We start from the raw sequence: 15676 nt of genomic DNA on the forward strand, positions 1-15676 counted from the left end.
CCATATCCAAATGATTAGTGTCGCTGCCTTCGGTGCAGAAAGACCTGGAGTAAATTCCCAGTACCTTCTCAGAATTTTTTCAATCTTGGTAGGTAGGTCTGGAACAGGGTCCACTCAGCCTAGTGAGGCCAAATGAGGAGCTGCTTGAATGAAGCAGCAGCAGCAGCATCATCAGGATTGAACTGTTGGCAATAATGGCTGGAAAGATTGGCAACATGCTGAGCACATATCCCATGATCATAGATTAGATCATTCCTTGTACTGCCTTATCAACAGCAGTTGGCTAGCTGGAACAGGCCTAAGGCTTAATCCCTGAGTGGTGTTTATGTTCTGTTTACTTCATTTTCAGAGATATGCCTTTTATTGACCTCAGCTTGAAATGAGATATAATTGTCTTTAAAAATGTTTGAAACCCTAGTCATGGCTCATGTACACCTGTAAAGGCTGAACACACATGTAAGTGAAAACTCTCCTGGCTGTAGACTGAGTGAAAACATTCATATGACTGAGGTGACCATCAGAGACAAGTTTCAGTCTGTTGTCTCATATTAAATGAAAGCAATCAGACCAAGAGAGTGAGTGAAAAACATTCGTATAGTTGATGTGGCAGCAGAGACTAGTTTCATTTTGCCGAAAAACCAACAGAACGAAAAACAGTCTACTGGCCAATCGATTGTTATAATCTGTTGGTTGTCCAATCACTACCTCCTGGAGACCCCCAGATGGAGGGATACAAGTTGGAGAGAAAGATACTGTGTAGCTTCACTGCCAGTACACTCCCTGTGAAACATAGGCATTAATGAGTCCAGAAAAAGTGTTACCTATTTCTTCTTATCACAGCAAGATCAGCTAGGAAAACAAAGTACTGTTTGGGCTGTAAAAGATCACTTCCACAACGATTAAATTTTGAACATATTATTATATGTAAGGGAATTCAGGGGAGAAAAAAATTCAACCCAACAAAGGTCCAAGGAGGCTATACAAGTCCTCCATCTATTCACCACAAAGGAGAACTAAGTTGACAATTGACGCTACGCTCCACTGTCTCCACTCCAGGGCTCTATCTTCCAATGGAGTAACAGTTGAAGCTTGGGCTCTATCTTCCACAGGAGCAACAGTTGAAGCTACTTACAGTTACTGACATCATTGCTAACAGGCGAGAATCTGCTTTTGTTCTCATGTTATTTACAGATCACGCTTTCTGCAGTAGACTGATAGCTGAGTGGCTAGGTCAAAGGGTTCTGAATTTTGTCACTAGGCGAACTCTAGCCAATGTTAACATTTCTTGCATTTTTTCTTGAAAGAATATTAATCTAAAGCCACATGGCATCATCTCAACACACTAATGGAGGTGTAAGAACTCTCCCCTTTAGAACCACAGAGCTGCAAGCACTCTTTTCAATAACCTTTCTACTAATTACTGATTGGACACAGTCCACTGTGGAGGTCTCTGCTATGATCCCTTACATAAAAGGCCAAATAAGTAGATTTAAATAACTTCACAATTATAAAGTATTTATTTGTTTGTTTCAAATAAATGAGTGTTTGTCTAAAATACAAAATTATTATTCAGTTGCCTCTTATTTGTACCAACTCCTTTGGTTACCTTTACATACTAAGAGATGTACCCATTAAAATTTTCTGCCAGTGCTTTGTAAGTCGAGAAGAATAAGTTGTGACTCGAGTTTTACATTGGTTACTGTCCCACTGGATTACAATATGTCTTGCATAGCATCTAAGCAACCACTGTAATTCTCATTTAGTTCCTCCAACTTGAGCAATGTAAAAAATGTACCTCATTGGGATAATCTTCTTTCTCCTGACCCCTCCTTACTTTTATTTCAGAATCATCACATGGAGCAGCTCCATGCAAGATGCCAATTTCTGAACTTATCTCAGTTAGTTTTCTCATGTTTCCTTTTGTACTTGTGCACTATAGCAATGTGATGCCCACACACATATGTATATGTTCACCTAGCAAGTCACCTGAATAGATCCTGAAGAGATGTTAACCAATAAAGCAAGTGATGATCTGAGGCAATTGTGAATAACATTTTAGAAAGATATAAACAGAATAAAACATGACCAAATTAATGGTAGGGCATTCTACAGTGTCAAATGGCTTCTTTCAGGTTTAGTGAGAGTTTTGGGGGCATGTCTTATTGAATTTCTTGAGCCTGTAAATATTTTTATAAGGACACCTGAATCTCTGTATCCTCAGGGACTGTGTTTGGTCGTCATTGGGGTATTATTATTTTACTACTCAAATACAAGGTCACTTGCAAATAACTCCGCCTTCAGCTAAGTACATAATGTTTTCCTCTCTTCTGGTTTCCCACACAAATTTCAGCATCTTTGTAGGTTTGCATTTATTTGTTATTACTTGTTATTTAATCATAAGTAGGTGGGTGGCATATATATATTTTCCCATCATTTTATCCCTTCTTGATGTGTCACGAGTGAGCCTCTTCCCATATCTCCCACAGTTTTTTTAATGAAACATTGTTTATTTCATATCTTTCAATACACTGGCAATTCCTTGGTCCCAATGGTGACAGCTGAAATGAGCTGTTTTGCTAATGTGCTTCACAAGAAATATTAGTCACAACACAACACTACAAAGAGGGATAATATCAGGAGGAAATATTGCACGCTGGATGTTCATAAGCCTATCTAATTATGCTACCATATAAAAATTGTGAAGTAAGTGACAGGAATAATGAAATAAAGTAAGACCCACAGAAAAATGACACACAGTAGATAAAACATATCTGTGTGAGTTGCATTAGTCACAGTTACAAGAAACCAATTTATTTTGTAAACACAGAATGAAACAAGTGTTTCAAATTCTACTAATATTATTGTTTTCATTTGACATGCATGTTCCTAAAGGAATTAAGCATCACACTACAGCAATTCCTGGAGTCATACAGTTCCCTCAAAAAGTCTGTAATAAATCATCTACTTTGAGCAAAAGTTCCTGAAAAACATTGGAGTTTTGGACAGCTATAAAATCAATTATGGCTTGACCTATTTCTAGATCAATATACAGACAATTTTCTTTACACACAGTGGTAATGCATCTTGATCTGTTTAGCCTTGAAAAGACACTTTTCCTCTTTAAGTTGTAACACTTCTTGCTGCAACTATTAAAACCGTTTGAAAACTCAATAAATTTTTATGGATAGTTCCTGTGATTGCATATATTATCTCAATAACTGAAGTACATTCTCTGTCTAAGAAGATATCCTGGAAAATTGGCAATAGGTAGCTTGTCTAAATAACTGACAACACTTTAAATTCACATAGTCCCAGTAGTTAGATGTATGCTAGTTTCTTGTGATTGTCCTTGCCTACTTTAGTTAACTATTTCCATATAATCAAACTTTAAGGACAAAGCAGCCAATGCTGAACTCTTGACAGCTACTGGCAGTACTTCCAGCACTATGACATGCTCCACTTTGCCATCAATCCAAAGAAGCATCAGACAGAACAATATTGCGCCTATCATAGTGAGATAAACAAGTGACACAGAGAACGGCACATAACTCGTGTATACACTGTTGTTCTGTTTATGTGCCTTATAGACAATACGTCAGTTGTGGCACCACAATAATGCTCCTGCTCACACCTAAATGCTTGTTTGTGATTTTTTCGCAAAATAATAATAATAATAATAATAATAATAATAATAAAAAACCATGCACATTTGAACCATCAGCTGTTTTTATTTTACACCCAAACATCGACCAGTTTCGGTCTTGGACCATCTTCACGTATGAAGGGTTAAAGTGATTTAAGCCACCATACTGCATTAGTCATTGCTTAAAATGTGTAGTGCATGCCATGACAGTAAATATATGACACAGGACTTTAAACGCAAACATACGAATACTAAATGTTTAGAGTGCAGTATACACTGTATACATTTAGTACCCTTCATCCAAGACCAAAAAGGTAGATGTTTGGGTGTAAAATAAAAACAGCTGATGGTTCAAATATGCATTTTATACATAAATTTGTCAGTCATGGAAACTGGAATCTGGTTGCTTTGACATCACATCTTCAGCTACACTTTTTTTAACACGATATCATCTGTTATTTTAAAACTATACTCACTTATCAGAACTGAGGAAAAAAAGTCAAAATCCAATTCAAGCAATGAGTAACTATTATTTTCCAATATTAGTAAATTGTTGCCCTCAGATTTACAACATTCTTTCAAGGCAATGGGAAAATGGCAAATTTCGTAAAAAACTGCCAATTTTGCATTAGGTCATAAAACACACACACAAACAAACACACACACACACACACACACACACACACACACACACACACACACACACACACACCACACCACACATATTTCGTATTACTTTTCACTTTGTCATTTACACAGAATTTTCTTGTCCTTAGTAATTGCTCACATTTCAATGCACTAAAATTCATTATTCCTGGTGTATCTGCAGGTACAACATAAAGCAATGTGGTAAGTTTTTTTAGTTTAATTCTTGCATTTCTACATTCAGACCACAATGAGTCTACAGTGCCATGTCAATTCACTTTCAGTATACATGAAATGAGTTTCAAACCTGTCTTTCATATTTTTCTGTGAAACTGCATACTTTACTCTTCCTCCTCCATTCCCAATAAAATAAGCACAAGGTCCCAGTTTATGGAATCCTTAGAATCGCTTACTCCATTTAAAGTTATTCAAATTATCAACGATTTAATCGATAATGTTGACTCTTTCCTCTTTCTAGGCCTATAAATAGTTTGAATTTGAGTCACTACAGTATTGGCAAGTTTCCTCTTTTGTGAAATCACGTTGAGAATTCTCCATTGTAACTATGGAAGCCACATACTGGTGTTGTGGAGAGCACTCATGAACTGCTTCCTGGGAACAGCTCACTAGTTACTCCCAATTGTGAATCTCACCGAGACTGATTCTCAGATGGACAGGTGCTTGTGAGTAGCACTACAGAGTTGCTTTTGCTAGTTCTCTCAAATGAACACATGCTTTAACATTCTTTCTCCAGTGAGCACTGCCAAGTTACATTTCCATTAGGCAGCTAAAGGATCACCTCGAATATCAACTGACTGACTTACATCAACTGGCTCACTAATGTATTAGCTTGTACAATTAAAATGACCACTCAGTTACAATCTTAAATTATGCGCATAAAAAATCCAAATGATCTCACTTGAAATTCACGCTGATATTATACAGTACGATACTACATTTTTAGACATATTTTACATAGTATACAAGACAATACCATAAAGAATGCATTGCCTGCGGTTGTACAGATACACAAACAGCATGCATGCGACACAGTATACTACATATAATAAGAAAAAAGAACCTCAACACAAATGTCCCTGGTTGTTGCACAGAGAGAGTGATTAACTCAATTTACTTACTGTATTCGTCCCATCAACAAATTCCGGTTGTCTCCCGAAACTAAAATCTTTTTTCCCAGAAAATACTTCAAATATCAGCTTCCCATTGAATACAGCAATTTTGGGCTTGAATTTTTGAAGTTTTTCAAGCAGTATCTGGCTTCCTGAAAATTAAGAATACTGAAAAATGCTGTTTCACAATCAATGAAGCACCAGAACGATCTCTATGGAATGGTCACACATACATTTTTCAAATGATTCACCTTACGAATACTCAAAAGGTTTGCAATAAAACATGTATAGTTACCGTGAAAATTTAAGAGAGTAATATGAGTCCCATTTCAAACTTACATACTAACAACTTTTGTCACATTGTTTAAACTCAGAAAGCATGTTACCACAGCCATCAACCTGCTTGATAAAAATGAGAATACTAAGTAGACATTTGTGGCATTATACATGGGACTCAGTATGGGTACATCTAAAGTTAGTGTAAAAATTTCAACCATCCTTCTTTAACACAGTGGTAAGATCAAATATCACAGTGGAGATTAGAGCCTAAAGTCCCACCAAGGTGGTGGTTGTTGTTGTTGTTGTTGTTGTTGATGATGATGATGATGAATGATAATGATGATGATGATGATGATCATCATCATCATCAGTGAAAAGTGGCTGAACAACAAGTGAAGCAACATCATCATCATCATCATCATCATCATCATCATCAGTGAAAAGTGGCTGAACAATGAAGCAATGTTGGGGTAGCAGCAGTCAGTGTAGCCTCAACATAGGGGGCACAATATGTATTGGAGGTTCGTGTGTGAACACAAACCGGTACTGCCGTACTGATGTAAACAACAGCTTCCATAAAAAGGTTAGCAGGCTGAGATGCTGCTGATTGACAGCTTGGTCTACCTGGCTGCTATGAGCTGAAACAAAGTCGCCACTGGAAAGTCTCAGTTGCTTCAGAACTAGGCAGACTTGGGTTTCACTGTCAACCTTTATATCTCTGAAAGTGCACATAGCTGCCCTAAGAAAATTCAGATTCTATGGATGACCCATTGATTCTCAGTTTACAGTGTTTGACAGTATATTGGGTTTAGGTTTTTACACTGTCAGTTCACAGACTGTGCAGCCTCTAAATTCAGGACATAATTAAGTGGTACAGATACTGTCTCATTTCAATACTCCCACAGGACGATATCAGTAAACATTACATATGCTATTTTCCAACAACTCATGAAACAGTTATTGCCTGGAAAATCTAATCGTGCTTACTGAACTCTTACAGGAAAATGATCATAGCTGTCACATGCGTAAACATAAAAGTTTTTCAAAGTCGGGGATGAACAAGTCCCTTTGCATTGTATACTAAAGAAAATGATCCCACCTGTTTTGTCACCACACAATGACAATGCTTATGTCAAAATGAAACAGAAGCTGCTACTGTCTGCTAATATAACACTTCTTACACCCAGATGTTTCACACTTCGGCCACCAACATGATTATCCCTCCCTCAACTGAATGGTGGTGGTGGTGGTGGTGGTGGTGGTGGTGGGGTGGTGGTGGTGGTGGTGATTGGGAGGGGAGAGGAAATCCTAATCACAGTGCACTAAAGACTAACTTGTGACACCTCACACACACAAATTGATTTTACCTCAGGGACACTAACCAGCTATTAATAATGTTGTTGTTATCATCATCATCAGCATCATTTGGATTTGAGGCCTACTGGATCGCAACATGTACAACATGGGGCATTTTCAGTGATTTGTTTTAGCTGTCTTTAGCACTTGTATTACTTTCATTATCTCAAAATGGGCCCTCTTTTGCTCACCAGATCAACTGTCCAGTAGCGAATTTTCTGCCTATACCTACTGAAGCCAGGGTGGATCCCTAGTTAAAATACACAGATCATCATAAAAAGAGGTGCACAAAGGAGGACGCTGCACGAAGGAGGACCCAGCCAATCAACTGTTGACTGGATGTGTATGTTGCACACCATTAGCTACACCAACGATTAAGTTTTCATGGTAGGCCCGGCCATGCACTTGAGGAACATGGTTATGGCCATGACCTTGGGTCCATTGGTTGATAGAATTCTGGTACCGAGTGCCGTGGGTTTTGGATCTGCACCAGACGGCATGGACCTCGATGACCACTAGAGGTCTCTGCAGCAGTAACACCGTAAACCGTGGCTGCGAGCGCTCCTGGCCCCAAGTCTAACTTGAGGGTGCCACTGTGAAGCACGTGGTCCCAGTGGCCAACAGTGACATACCCTGTCGTGTATTTAGGCAGCTGCCTCTCACTCAGCGGGCAGTCTGGTATTCACGTTGAGTCAGTTGATATCCCGCTTACAGACATCGTGTTTATGTTGCGTGTGCTTGCTTCCTGTTTACGAGTGGACGTTGTTATGATTTTGTGAGGTTACCTCTTGTGACCCTGTTGCTTAATACTCTGTTGTTGATCTTGGTGTCTTGCTTGGTTGTCTGTCGTCGTGCTTGTCCTTCCACTCCTGTTCATCCATCTTGTTTGTTCGCAGCTGGTTCCGTTCAGTCCCTCCACGTTTTCAGTAGCGGCAACCCCGCGACCATGCCTGTCGTGGTTACAACATTTTGGCAACGAGGTAAATGGTGGTAGTTGTTAGCATGGAGACTAAGTTGGTCTGTCTTCTGGAACAACAGCAGCAGCTCATGTAGCAGCAGCAGCTCCAGTTAGACATCTAACAAAAGTCAATGCGGATGCTAATGGACAAAGTCGATGCCCGGGACGCATTACCGCAACAGCTTCCGAGTCCTTGGGTGTTCGGTGCTTTCCCATGTCCGCCATTGTTCCCACCATTAAATAATGCTAAAGAAGACTGGGAGAAACATACTTACATCGGCTGAAACAACATTTCATGGCTTTTCAAGTCACGGATGACCCCTTGCAGTGACCATTGTTTTTGTCTTGGGACTCCCCAGACACATTCTTTCTTCTCCGCAAGTTGGCATCCTTGTCCGATCTGGTGGCTCTCTCTTTCCAGGAGATATGCCTTTTACTGACAAACTATTCTTCACAGCGCTACCACGTGGTTGCCTCTCAACTGGAGTTCCACCAGTGCCATAAACAGCCCAGTCAATCATATCGTTCCTGGGTCACGGACTTGCAAGGTCCCAGTAGTCAATGCAATTTTACATGCACCAATCAGCAGTGTAAGGCTTCGTATGTGGACTCCCCGATCCGGGATGTGGTGGTTCAGCTGGCTCCCGATCCTGAGGTTCACACTGCGGCGCTGAAACTTGAAAATTCCTCACTGGAAGAGATTCTATGCACTGCCCACTCATTTCAAAGTGCTCAGGCAGCTAATGAGCGTCTCAGGGCACAGCCGCATGTGGTGGCGATTGATGCGTCTCTGTGGGTTCCGCCCTCGCGACGTAGACGTGGCCCGGCCAACAGAGGCTAGCGCCGTCAGGATTCCTCTTTGTCTGACGTCTCTACGGCATCAGAGCCTCTGGTCACCTCTCGTTGCCGGTCGCGTGGCCCACTTCCATCTTGCCCACAGCGCTTTACCACACACTCTCGAGCTGATTGCCCCCACCGCTGGAAAATATGCATGCTGTGTGAGAAAGAGGGCCACATCTGATCTGTTTGTCATAGTCTCTCGACTCGCTCCCATCCTGACCCTCCTGGGCCTCAAGATACAGTACATGCTCTGCAATCGGTCATCCTTCTGGAGGACCCATCGGCACAGAAGCTATTCCTCATGCTCCACGTTTTTACTGAGGATGTCAGTTTTCAGGTCGAAACTGGGGACACAGTCTCCCTGATTAATATTGTGACATATACCTGCCTGGGCTCCCCTGTGTTGTCATCTCCCTCTTGGCATTTGGTTGCCTATGGTGACGGTTCCATTTCCTTCATGGGCAGTTCATCTTCATGTCCCCTGGCTCCTTTGTCGTCAACCAACCATCAGCTTTGAATATTTTTGGCCTGGATGCATTTCAACTGTTTGGCAATCCAATTTCCGATGAAGTTAATGTCATTTCCATGACTGTTCCTTTTCAGTACTTGGATGATCTGTGCTTGCTTTTGCATCACTGTTTGCAATGGATCTCAAGCGTGCTTCACGTTTTCAGACGCACATCCCACTGTGGCTGGATGCGCAGCCTCGCTTTTTCTGCGGCAGACCAGTTCCGGTGGCCTTACGGCCAGCAGTCTAGCAGGAACTTGACCGGCTCCAGGCTGCTGGTGTCCTTGAGCCTGTGACATACGGTGCTTGGGCGACACCACTGGTGGTCGTACGGAAATCCAATGGGTCCCTTCGGCTGTGTGGGGACTTTGGCGCTACTGTCAATGCTCAGTGCTTAGTAGAGACTTACCCCATTCCCCGACAGGACGACCTTCTTGCCAAGCTTGCAGGGGGCGAGTACTTTTCAAAGATCGACCTGGCTGAGACATACCCCCAGTTACCCTTGGATGCCGATTCACAGAACATCATGGTTATCAGCACACCTTTCGGATTATGCAAGTTCAAGTGCCTTCCATTTGGTGTCTGTTTGGCACCGGCAATTTTCCAGCTGTTCCTGGAGCAGCTTACATGGCCTATCTCGGCCTGCGTGAATTATCTGGATGACACCTTGGTCACCGGGCGTTCAAGCCAGGAACATCTGCACAACCTCAGTGCCTTATTTCACACTCTGCAATCTGCAGGTTTACACTGTCGGCTGGACAAGCATTGTTTTTTTTCAACTGGAAGTGGAATACTTGGGCCACTGGCTTGGCAAAGATGGCATTCGCCCTTCAGATCACAATGTCGCTGCCATTGAGGCCCTTACTCATCCCAAGGACTTATCTGAACTCAAGGTGTTTTTGGGCAAGGCTATTTATTACTTAAAGTTCTTACCCCAAGCTGCCTCTGTTGCTCAACCCCTAAATCACTTGCATCATGAGGGGGTGACTTTTGATTGGACTCCTGCCTGTGACCAGACTTTTCTCCATTTAAAGATGATGCTGAAGTCCGCCCCTCGCCTTACTCCCTTCTCTATGGACCACCCCTTGGTTGTGACAGCTGATGCATCGGCATACGGCATTGGGGCAGTCCTCGCACATCGGAACACCAATGGCTCAAACAGCCCATCACTTATGCATCCAAAATGTTAAACCCAGCACAAAGGAACATCTCCCAGATTGAAAAGGAGGCTCCGGCGATAGTGTTAGCCATCCAAAAATTTCACACCTGTCACTTTGGGGCAAATTTCACCCTCCTGATGGACCATAAATCCTTAGTTATGTTTTCAACTCCCACTCTCACCTTCCACAGAGAACGGCTCAACGTGTCCAGCACTGTGCGTTATTTTTACGGAATTACACTTACACCATCTGGTATAAGACCACCGGCCACCATGCTAACACGGACTCTTTGAGACGTCTCCTAGCAGGCCTCGATCCTACGTTTGACCAACAGGAGGTCCTCTGCTTTCACATTGATTCTGCCTGCCGAGATGCACTGCACGGTCTGCCTTTTCTACATCTACATTTATACTCCGCAAGCCACCCAACAGTGTGTGGCGGAGGGCACTTTACATGCCACTGTCATTACCTCCCTTTCCTGTTCCAGTCGCGTATGGTTCGCGGGAAGAATGACTGCCGGAAAGCCTCCATGCGCGCCCGAATCTCTCTAATTTTACATTCGTGATCTCCTCAGGAGGTATAAGTAGGGGAAAGCAATATATTCAATACCTCATCCAGAAACGCACCATCTCGAAACCTGGACAGCAAGCTACACTGCGATGCAGAGCATCTCTCTTGCAGAGTCTGCCACTTGAGTTTGCTAAACATCTCCATAACACTATCACGCTTACCAAATAACCCTGTGACTAAACGCACTGCTCCTCTTTGGATCTTCTCTATCTCCTCCGTCAACCCGACCTGGTACAGATCCCACACTGATGAGCAATACTCAAGTATAGGTTGAACAAGTGTTTTGTAAGCCACCTCCTTTGTTGATGGACTACATTTTCTGATGACTCTCCTAATGAATCTCAACCTGGTACCCACCTTCCCAACAATTAATTTTACATGATCATTCCACTTCAAATTGTTCCATCCGCATACTCCCATATATTTTACAGAAGTAACTGCTAACAGTGTTTGTTCCACTATCATATAATCATACAATAAAGGATCTTTCATTCTATGTATTCGCAATACATTACATTTGTGTATGTTAAGGGTCAGTTGCCACTCCTTGCACCAAGTGCCTATCCGCTGCAGATCTTTTTGCATTTCGCTGCAATTTTTTAATGCTGCAACTTCTCTGTATACTACAGCATCATCCGCGAAAAGCTGCATGGAACTTCCGACACTATCTACTAGGTCATTTATATATATTGTGAAAAGCAATGTTCCCATAACACTCCCCTGTGGCACGCCAGAGGTTACTTTAACATCTGTAGACGTCTCTCCATTGAGAACAACATGCTGTGTTCTGTTTGCTAAAAACTCTTCATCCAGCCACACAGCTGTTCTGATATTCCGTAGGCTCTTTCTTTGTTTATCAGGCGACAGTGCGGAACTGTATCGAATGCCTTCTGGAAGTCAAGGAAAATGGCATCTACCTGGGAGCCTGTATCTAATATTTTCTGGGTCTCATGAACAAATAAAGCAAGTTGGGTCTCACATGATCACTGTTTCCAGAATCCATGTTGATTCCTAGAGTAGATTCTGGGTTTCCAGAAACGACATGAAACACGAGCAAAAAACTAGTTCTAAAATTCTACAACAGATCAACGTCACAGATATAGGTCTATAGTTTTGCGCATCTGCTCGACGACCCTTCTTGAAGACTGGGACTACCTGTGCTCTTTTCCAATCATTTGGAACCTTCCGTTCCTCTAGAGACTAGCGGTACACGGCTGTTAGAAGGGGGGCAAGTTCTTTCGCGTACTCTGTGTAGAATCGAATTGGTATCCCGTCAGGTCCAGTGGACTTTCCTCTGTTGAGTGATTTCAGTTGCTTTTCTATTCCTTGGACACTTATTTCGATGTCAGCCATTTTTTCGTTTGTGCAAGGATTTAGAGAAGGAACTGCAGTGCGGTCTTCCTCTGTGAAACAGCTTTCGAAAAAGGTGTTTAGTATTTCAGCTTTATGCGTGTCATCCTCTGTTTCAATGCCATCATCATCCCAGAGTGTCTGGATATGCTGTTTCGAGCCACTTACTGATTTAACGTAAGACCAGAACTTCCTAGGATTTTCTGTCAAGTCGGTACATAGAATTTTACTTTTATGGGTGCTCACAATGCCACGGCTACACGCCGAGGCCCTATCTTGTGGCAGATTTTCCGTTACGTGGTCCATGGTTGGTCCTCCTATATTACTCGTTGGATGCGGACCGACTTCAGCCTCTGAGTCTCTGTAGTCAATGATGTCCTCCTACTGGCCACGGAGGTGGATGCCCATTGGGTGGTCATCCCTCCGGATTTTCGACATCACGTGCTCAGTTTGTTACACCACAGGCACTGAGGTATGTCCTGCATGAAAGTTTTGGCTCGCTGGTACTTGTATTGGCCCGGCATCGATGGCGATACTGACCTCCTGGTCCGCAGGTGCACAGTGTGTGCACATCGCCAGGCAAGCCCTCCTCAGTCATTCGCAACCTGGCCTGTGCCTTGCCGGCCCTTGAATCGCATCCATCTCGATTTTGCAGGCCCATTTTTTGGGTCCATGTGGTTACTTATTGTTGATGCCTACTCCAAATATGCATATGTAGTCCGCATGGCATCCACCACCACAGAAGACACATTCACGGCCCTGGCCCAGGTTCTTGCCATTGAGGGCCTGCCTCACACATTGGTCTCCGATAATGGTCCCCAATTCACGGCATCCTCCTTCCACAACTTCTGTCAGGCCAATGGTATCAAACATATCTGTAGCCCACCTTTCCACCCTTCCTCCAATGGCGCAACGGAGAGGCTTGTCCGCACATTTAAACAACAGTTGACAAAGGTGGCCGAAACCTCTCCAACCACGCCAGCCCTCACCCTGTTTTTGAGCACATATCGCACCACACTGATTGACGGACATAGTCCGGCAGAGCTCCTACATGGGCGACAGCCACGGACCCTGCTCCATTTGCTGATGCCGTCACCCTCCCATCCCCACTCCTGGCCGTTACGCCCCCAGCACAGTCGTGTGGGCCTGCGTGTACAGGAACAAGGTGGGTTGGACGCCCGCCACAGTTGTTGTGGCCCATGGGCAGCGTGCGACATCAGTGAAGACGTCGAAAGGGTTGGAGTGCCGCCATCATAACCAGCTCCACCTGCGTACCCCCACAGGACTCCCGCCGCCATCTCCTCCTACACTACCTCGTTCGGGTACAGACTTGGTCCTCAATTCGCCTCCACTGTGCCTGGTTGCTGCCTCCCTGGGAGCCTGCCACCCCCAGATGGATAGGAGGCTCCCTCCGATGCCCTGGCCTCTGGGTTCACCGTCATGGACACCTCAGACATCCATTTCTCCCCGACAACAGCAGTTGACAAGCCCAGGTCTTCTCCCATCTACCAACCACCGCAGCACTATCTGGGGCATTTTCACCCCTACGCGCAAGTTCCAGGGGGATGGATCTCGTATACACCATCGCGGGTTTTGAGTCAGCGCCAGACGGCATGGACTTTGATGATCACTAGAGGTCTCTGCAGCAGTAATGCCGTAAGCTGTGACTGCACGTGCTCCTGGCCCAAAGTCTAACGTGAGGGCGCCACTTTGGAGCACGTGGTCCCAGAGGCCAATAGTGACACACCCTGTCATGTATTTAGGCGGCTACCTCTCACTCAGTGAGGCAGTCTGGTATTTGCGTTGAGTTGGTTGATATCACACTTACAGACATCGTGTTTACGTTGCCTGTGCTTACTTCCCGTTTACGAGTGGACGTTGTTTTGATTTTATGAGGTTATCTCTTGTGACCCCAACGCTTAATACTTTGTTGTTGATCTTGGTGTCTTGCTTGGCTGTCTGTCATCGTGCTTTTCCTTCCATTCCCATTCGTCTATCTTGTTTGTTCGTGGGCCACTTCCGTTTGGTCTCACTGCATTTTTGTTAGCGGCAACCATGCGATCGTTCCTGTTGTGGTTACAACAGAATAATGCCCCAAACTGCCATGCTGGCAACTACGACAGTGGCCAGTGTCATTAGCCTGAATGTGAACTACACCCACGTGACACTTTCAAGAGTGCGTTGTCTGGATAGATGAATTCATAGAAGCTGCATCGTGGGGCTGCAGATGGCTGGATGGTCATATCATTGTGCACCACAACGGTCATACAGTCACCATGACTGACCACTGTTGGGAACAATGAACACTGGAAGGCATGCACGCATGATATGTAGGATCTGGATGGCCTACACACAATCCAAGGAGGCACACCAAAGATTATGATACCTTCCACTCACACCCATTGTGTACAACTCACCTGTCAGCAGTTATGGATACAGGGAACTGCAGATTGGCAGGTGGGAAAGGCACTACCAATTGAGCTACCAAAACATGACTTACAACTCACTTCCACAGTTTTACTTAAGCCAGTACCTCATATACTACCTTCCAAACTTCTCAGAAGTTCTCCCTCCACTAAATTCCCCTGGTCATGAATAGGAGAGGGGGAGACACCAAAAGAAACTAACAGTCAAAAATCTCAAAAGATCCACGATATTATTTAATGGGGCAAACATGGGGGGAGGGGGGTGGGTGGGGGGGGATGAAAGGGTACAGATATCGACACAGGTCCTAAGTATAAATTTATAATTGTGTTGAATTGTTATTTCAGGTTAGTTTTGTACAAAATGAGAAAACATATAACAACATCTTGGGTTGTCGGGTGTTCTGCCGGATATCAGCATCGTACTTGCACGATATTTCGGTCACGTAGCTCGTGACCTTCATCAGGTGCGACCTGAGACTGCTCCTCAAGTGGACCTGGTCCAGCATTTATGCCTATGGCCTTCCCCCTCCACCAACGGCTGCAGGCGCTTCCTCTGTGGTCCGCGCCCATTCCCTGTGACCTGCTGGAGCGTTGCTGCTCCGTTTTCCGTCCGCTGCGGTTCTAGGTGTTCCTTAATTACGTAGAAGTTTTATAGGGCACGTCAATTAGGTACACATTTAGAAACTTCAATACCACAATGTGGGTACCTCATGAATAAAGTTGCCTGCCAATGCTGTCAAGATGAAGAGTCCAATGTCAAGACAATACAAAAGCAACCATATGAATCCAGAAGTCAAGAACCAACATTAAT

The 15676-nt window shown here is 43.8% G+C and overlaps 1 protein-coding gene across 2 annotated transcripts in view; it reads right to left on the reverse strand.

Annotated features, from left to right (window-relative positions):
- The window catches only part of LOC126184925 (uncharacterized), a 207762-nt gene that overhangs the window by 10419 nt on the left and 181667 nt on the right, over positions 1–15676 (reverse strand). For both annotated transcript variants that reach the window (XM_049927597.1, XM_049927596.1), the window contains exon 6: positions 5428–5570. In XM_049927597.1, coding sequence (XP_049783554.1) covers positions 5428–5570 — 143 coding nt within the window. The remainder of the gene's footprint in view (positions 1–5427; positions 5571–15676) is intronic.

This window comes from Schistocerca cancellata, chromosome 4, assembly GCF_023864275.1.
Source record: "Schistocerca cancellata isolate TAMUIC-IGC-003103 chromosome 4, iqSchCanc2.1, whole genome shotgun sequence".
NCBI classification, from domain to species: domain Eukaryota; kingdom Metazoa; phylum Arthropoda; class Insecta; order Orthoptera; family Acrididae; genus Schistocerca; species Schistocerca cancellata.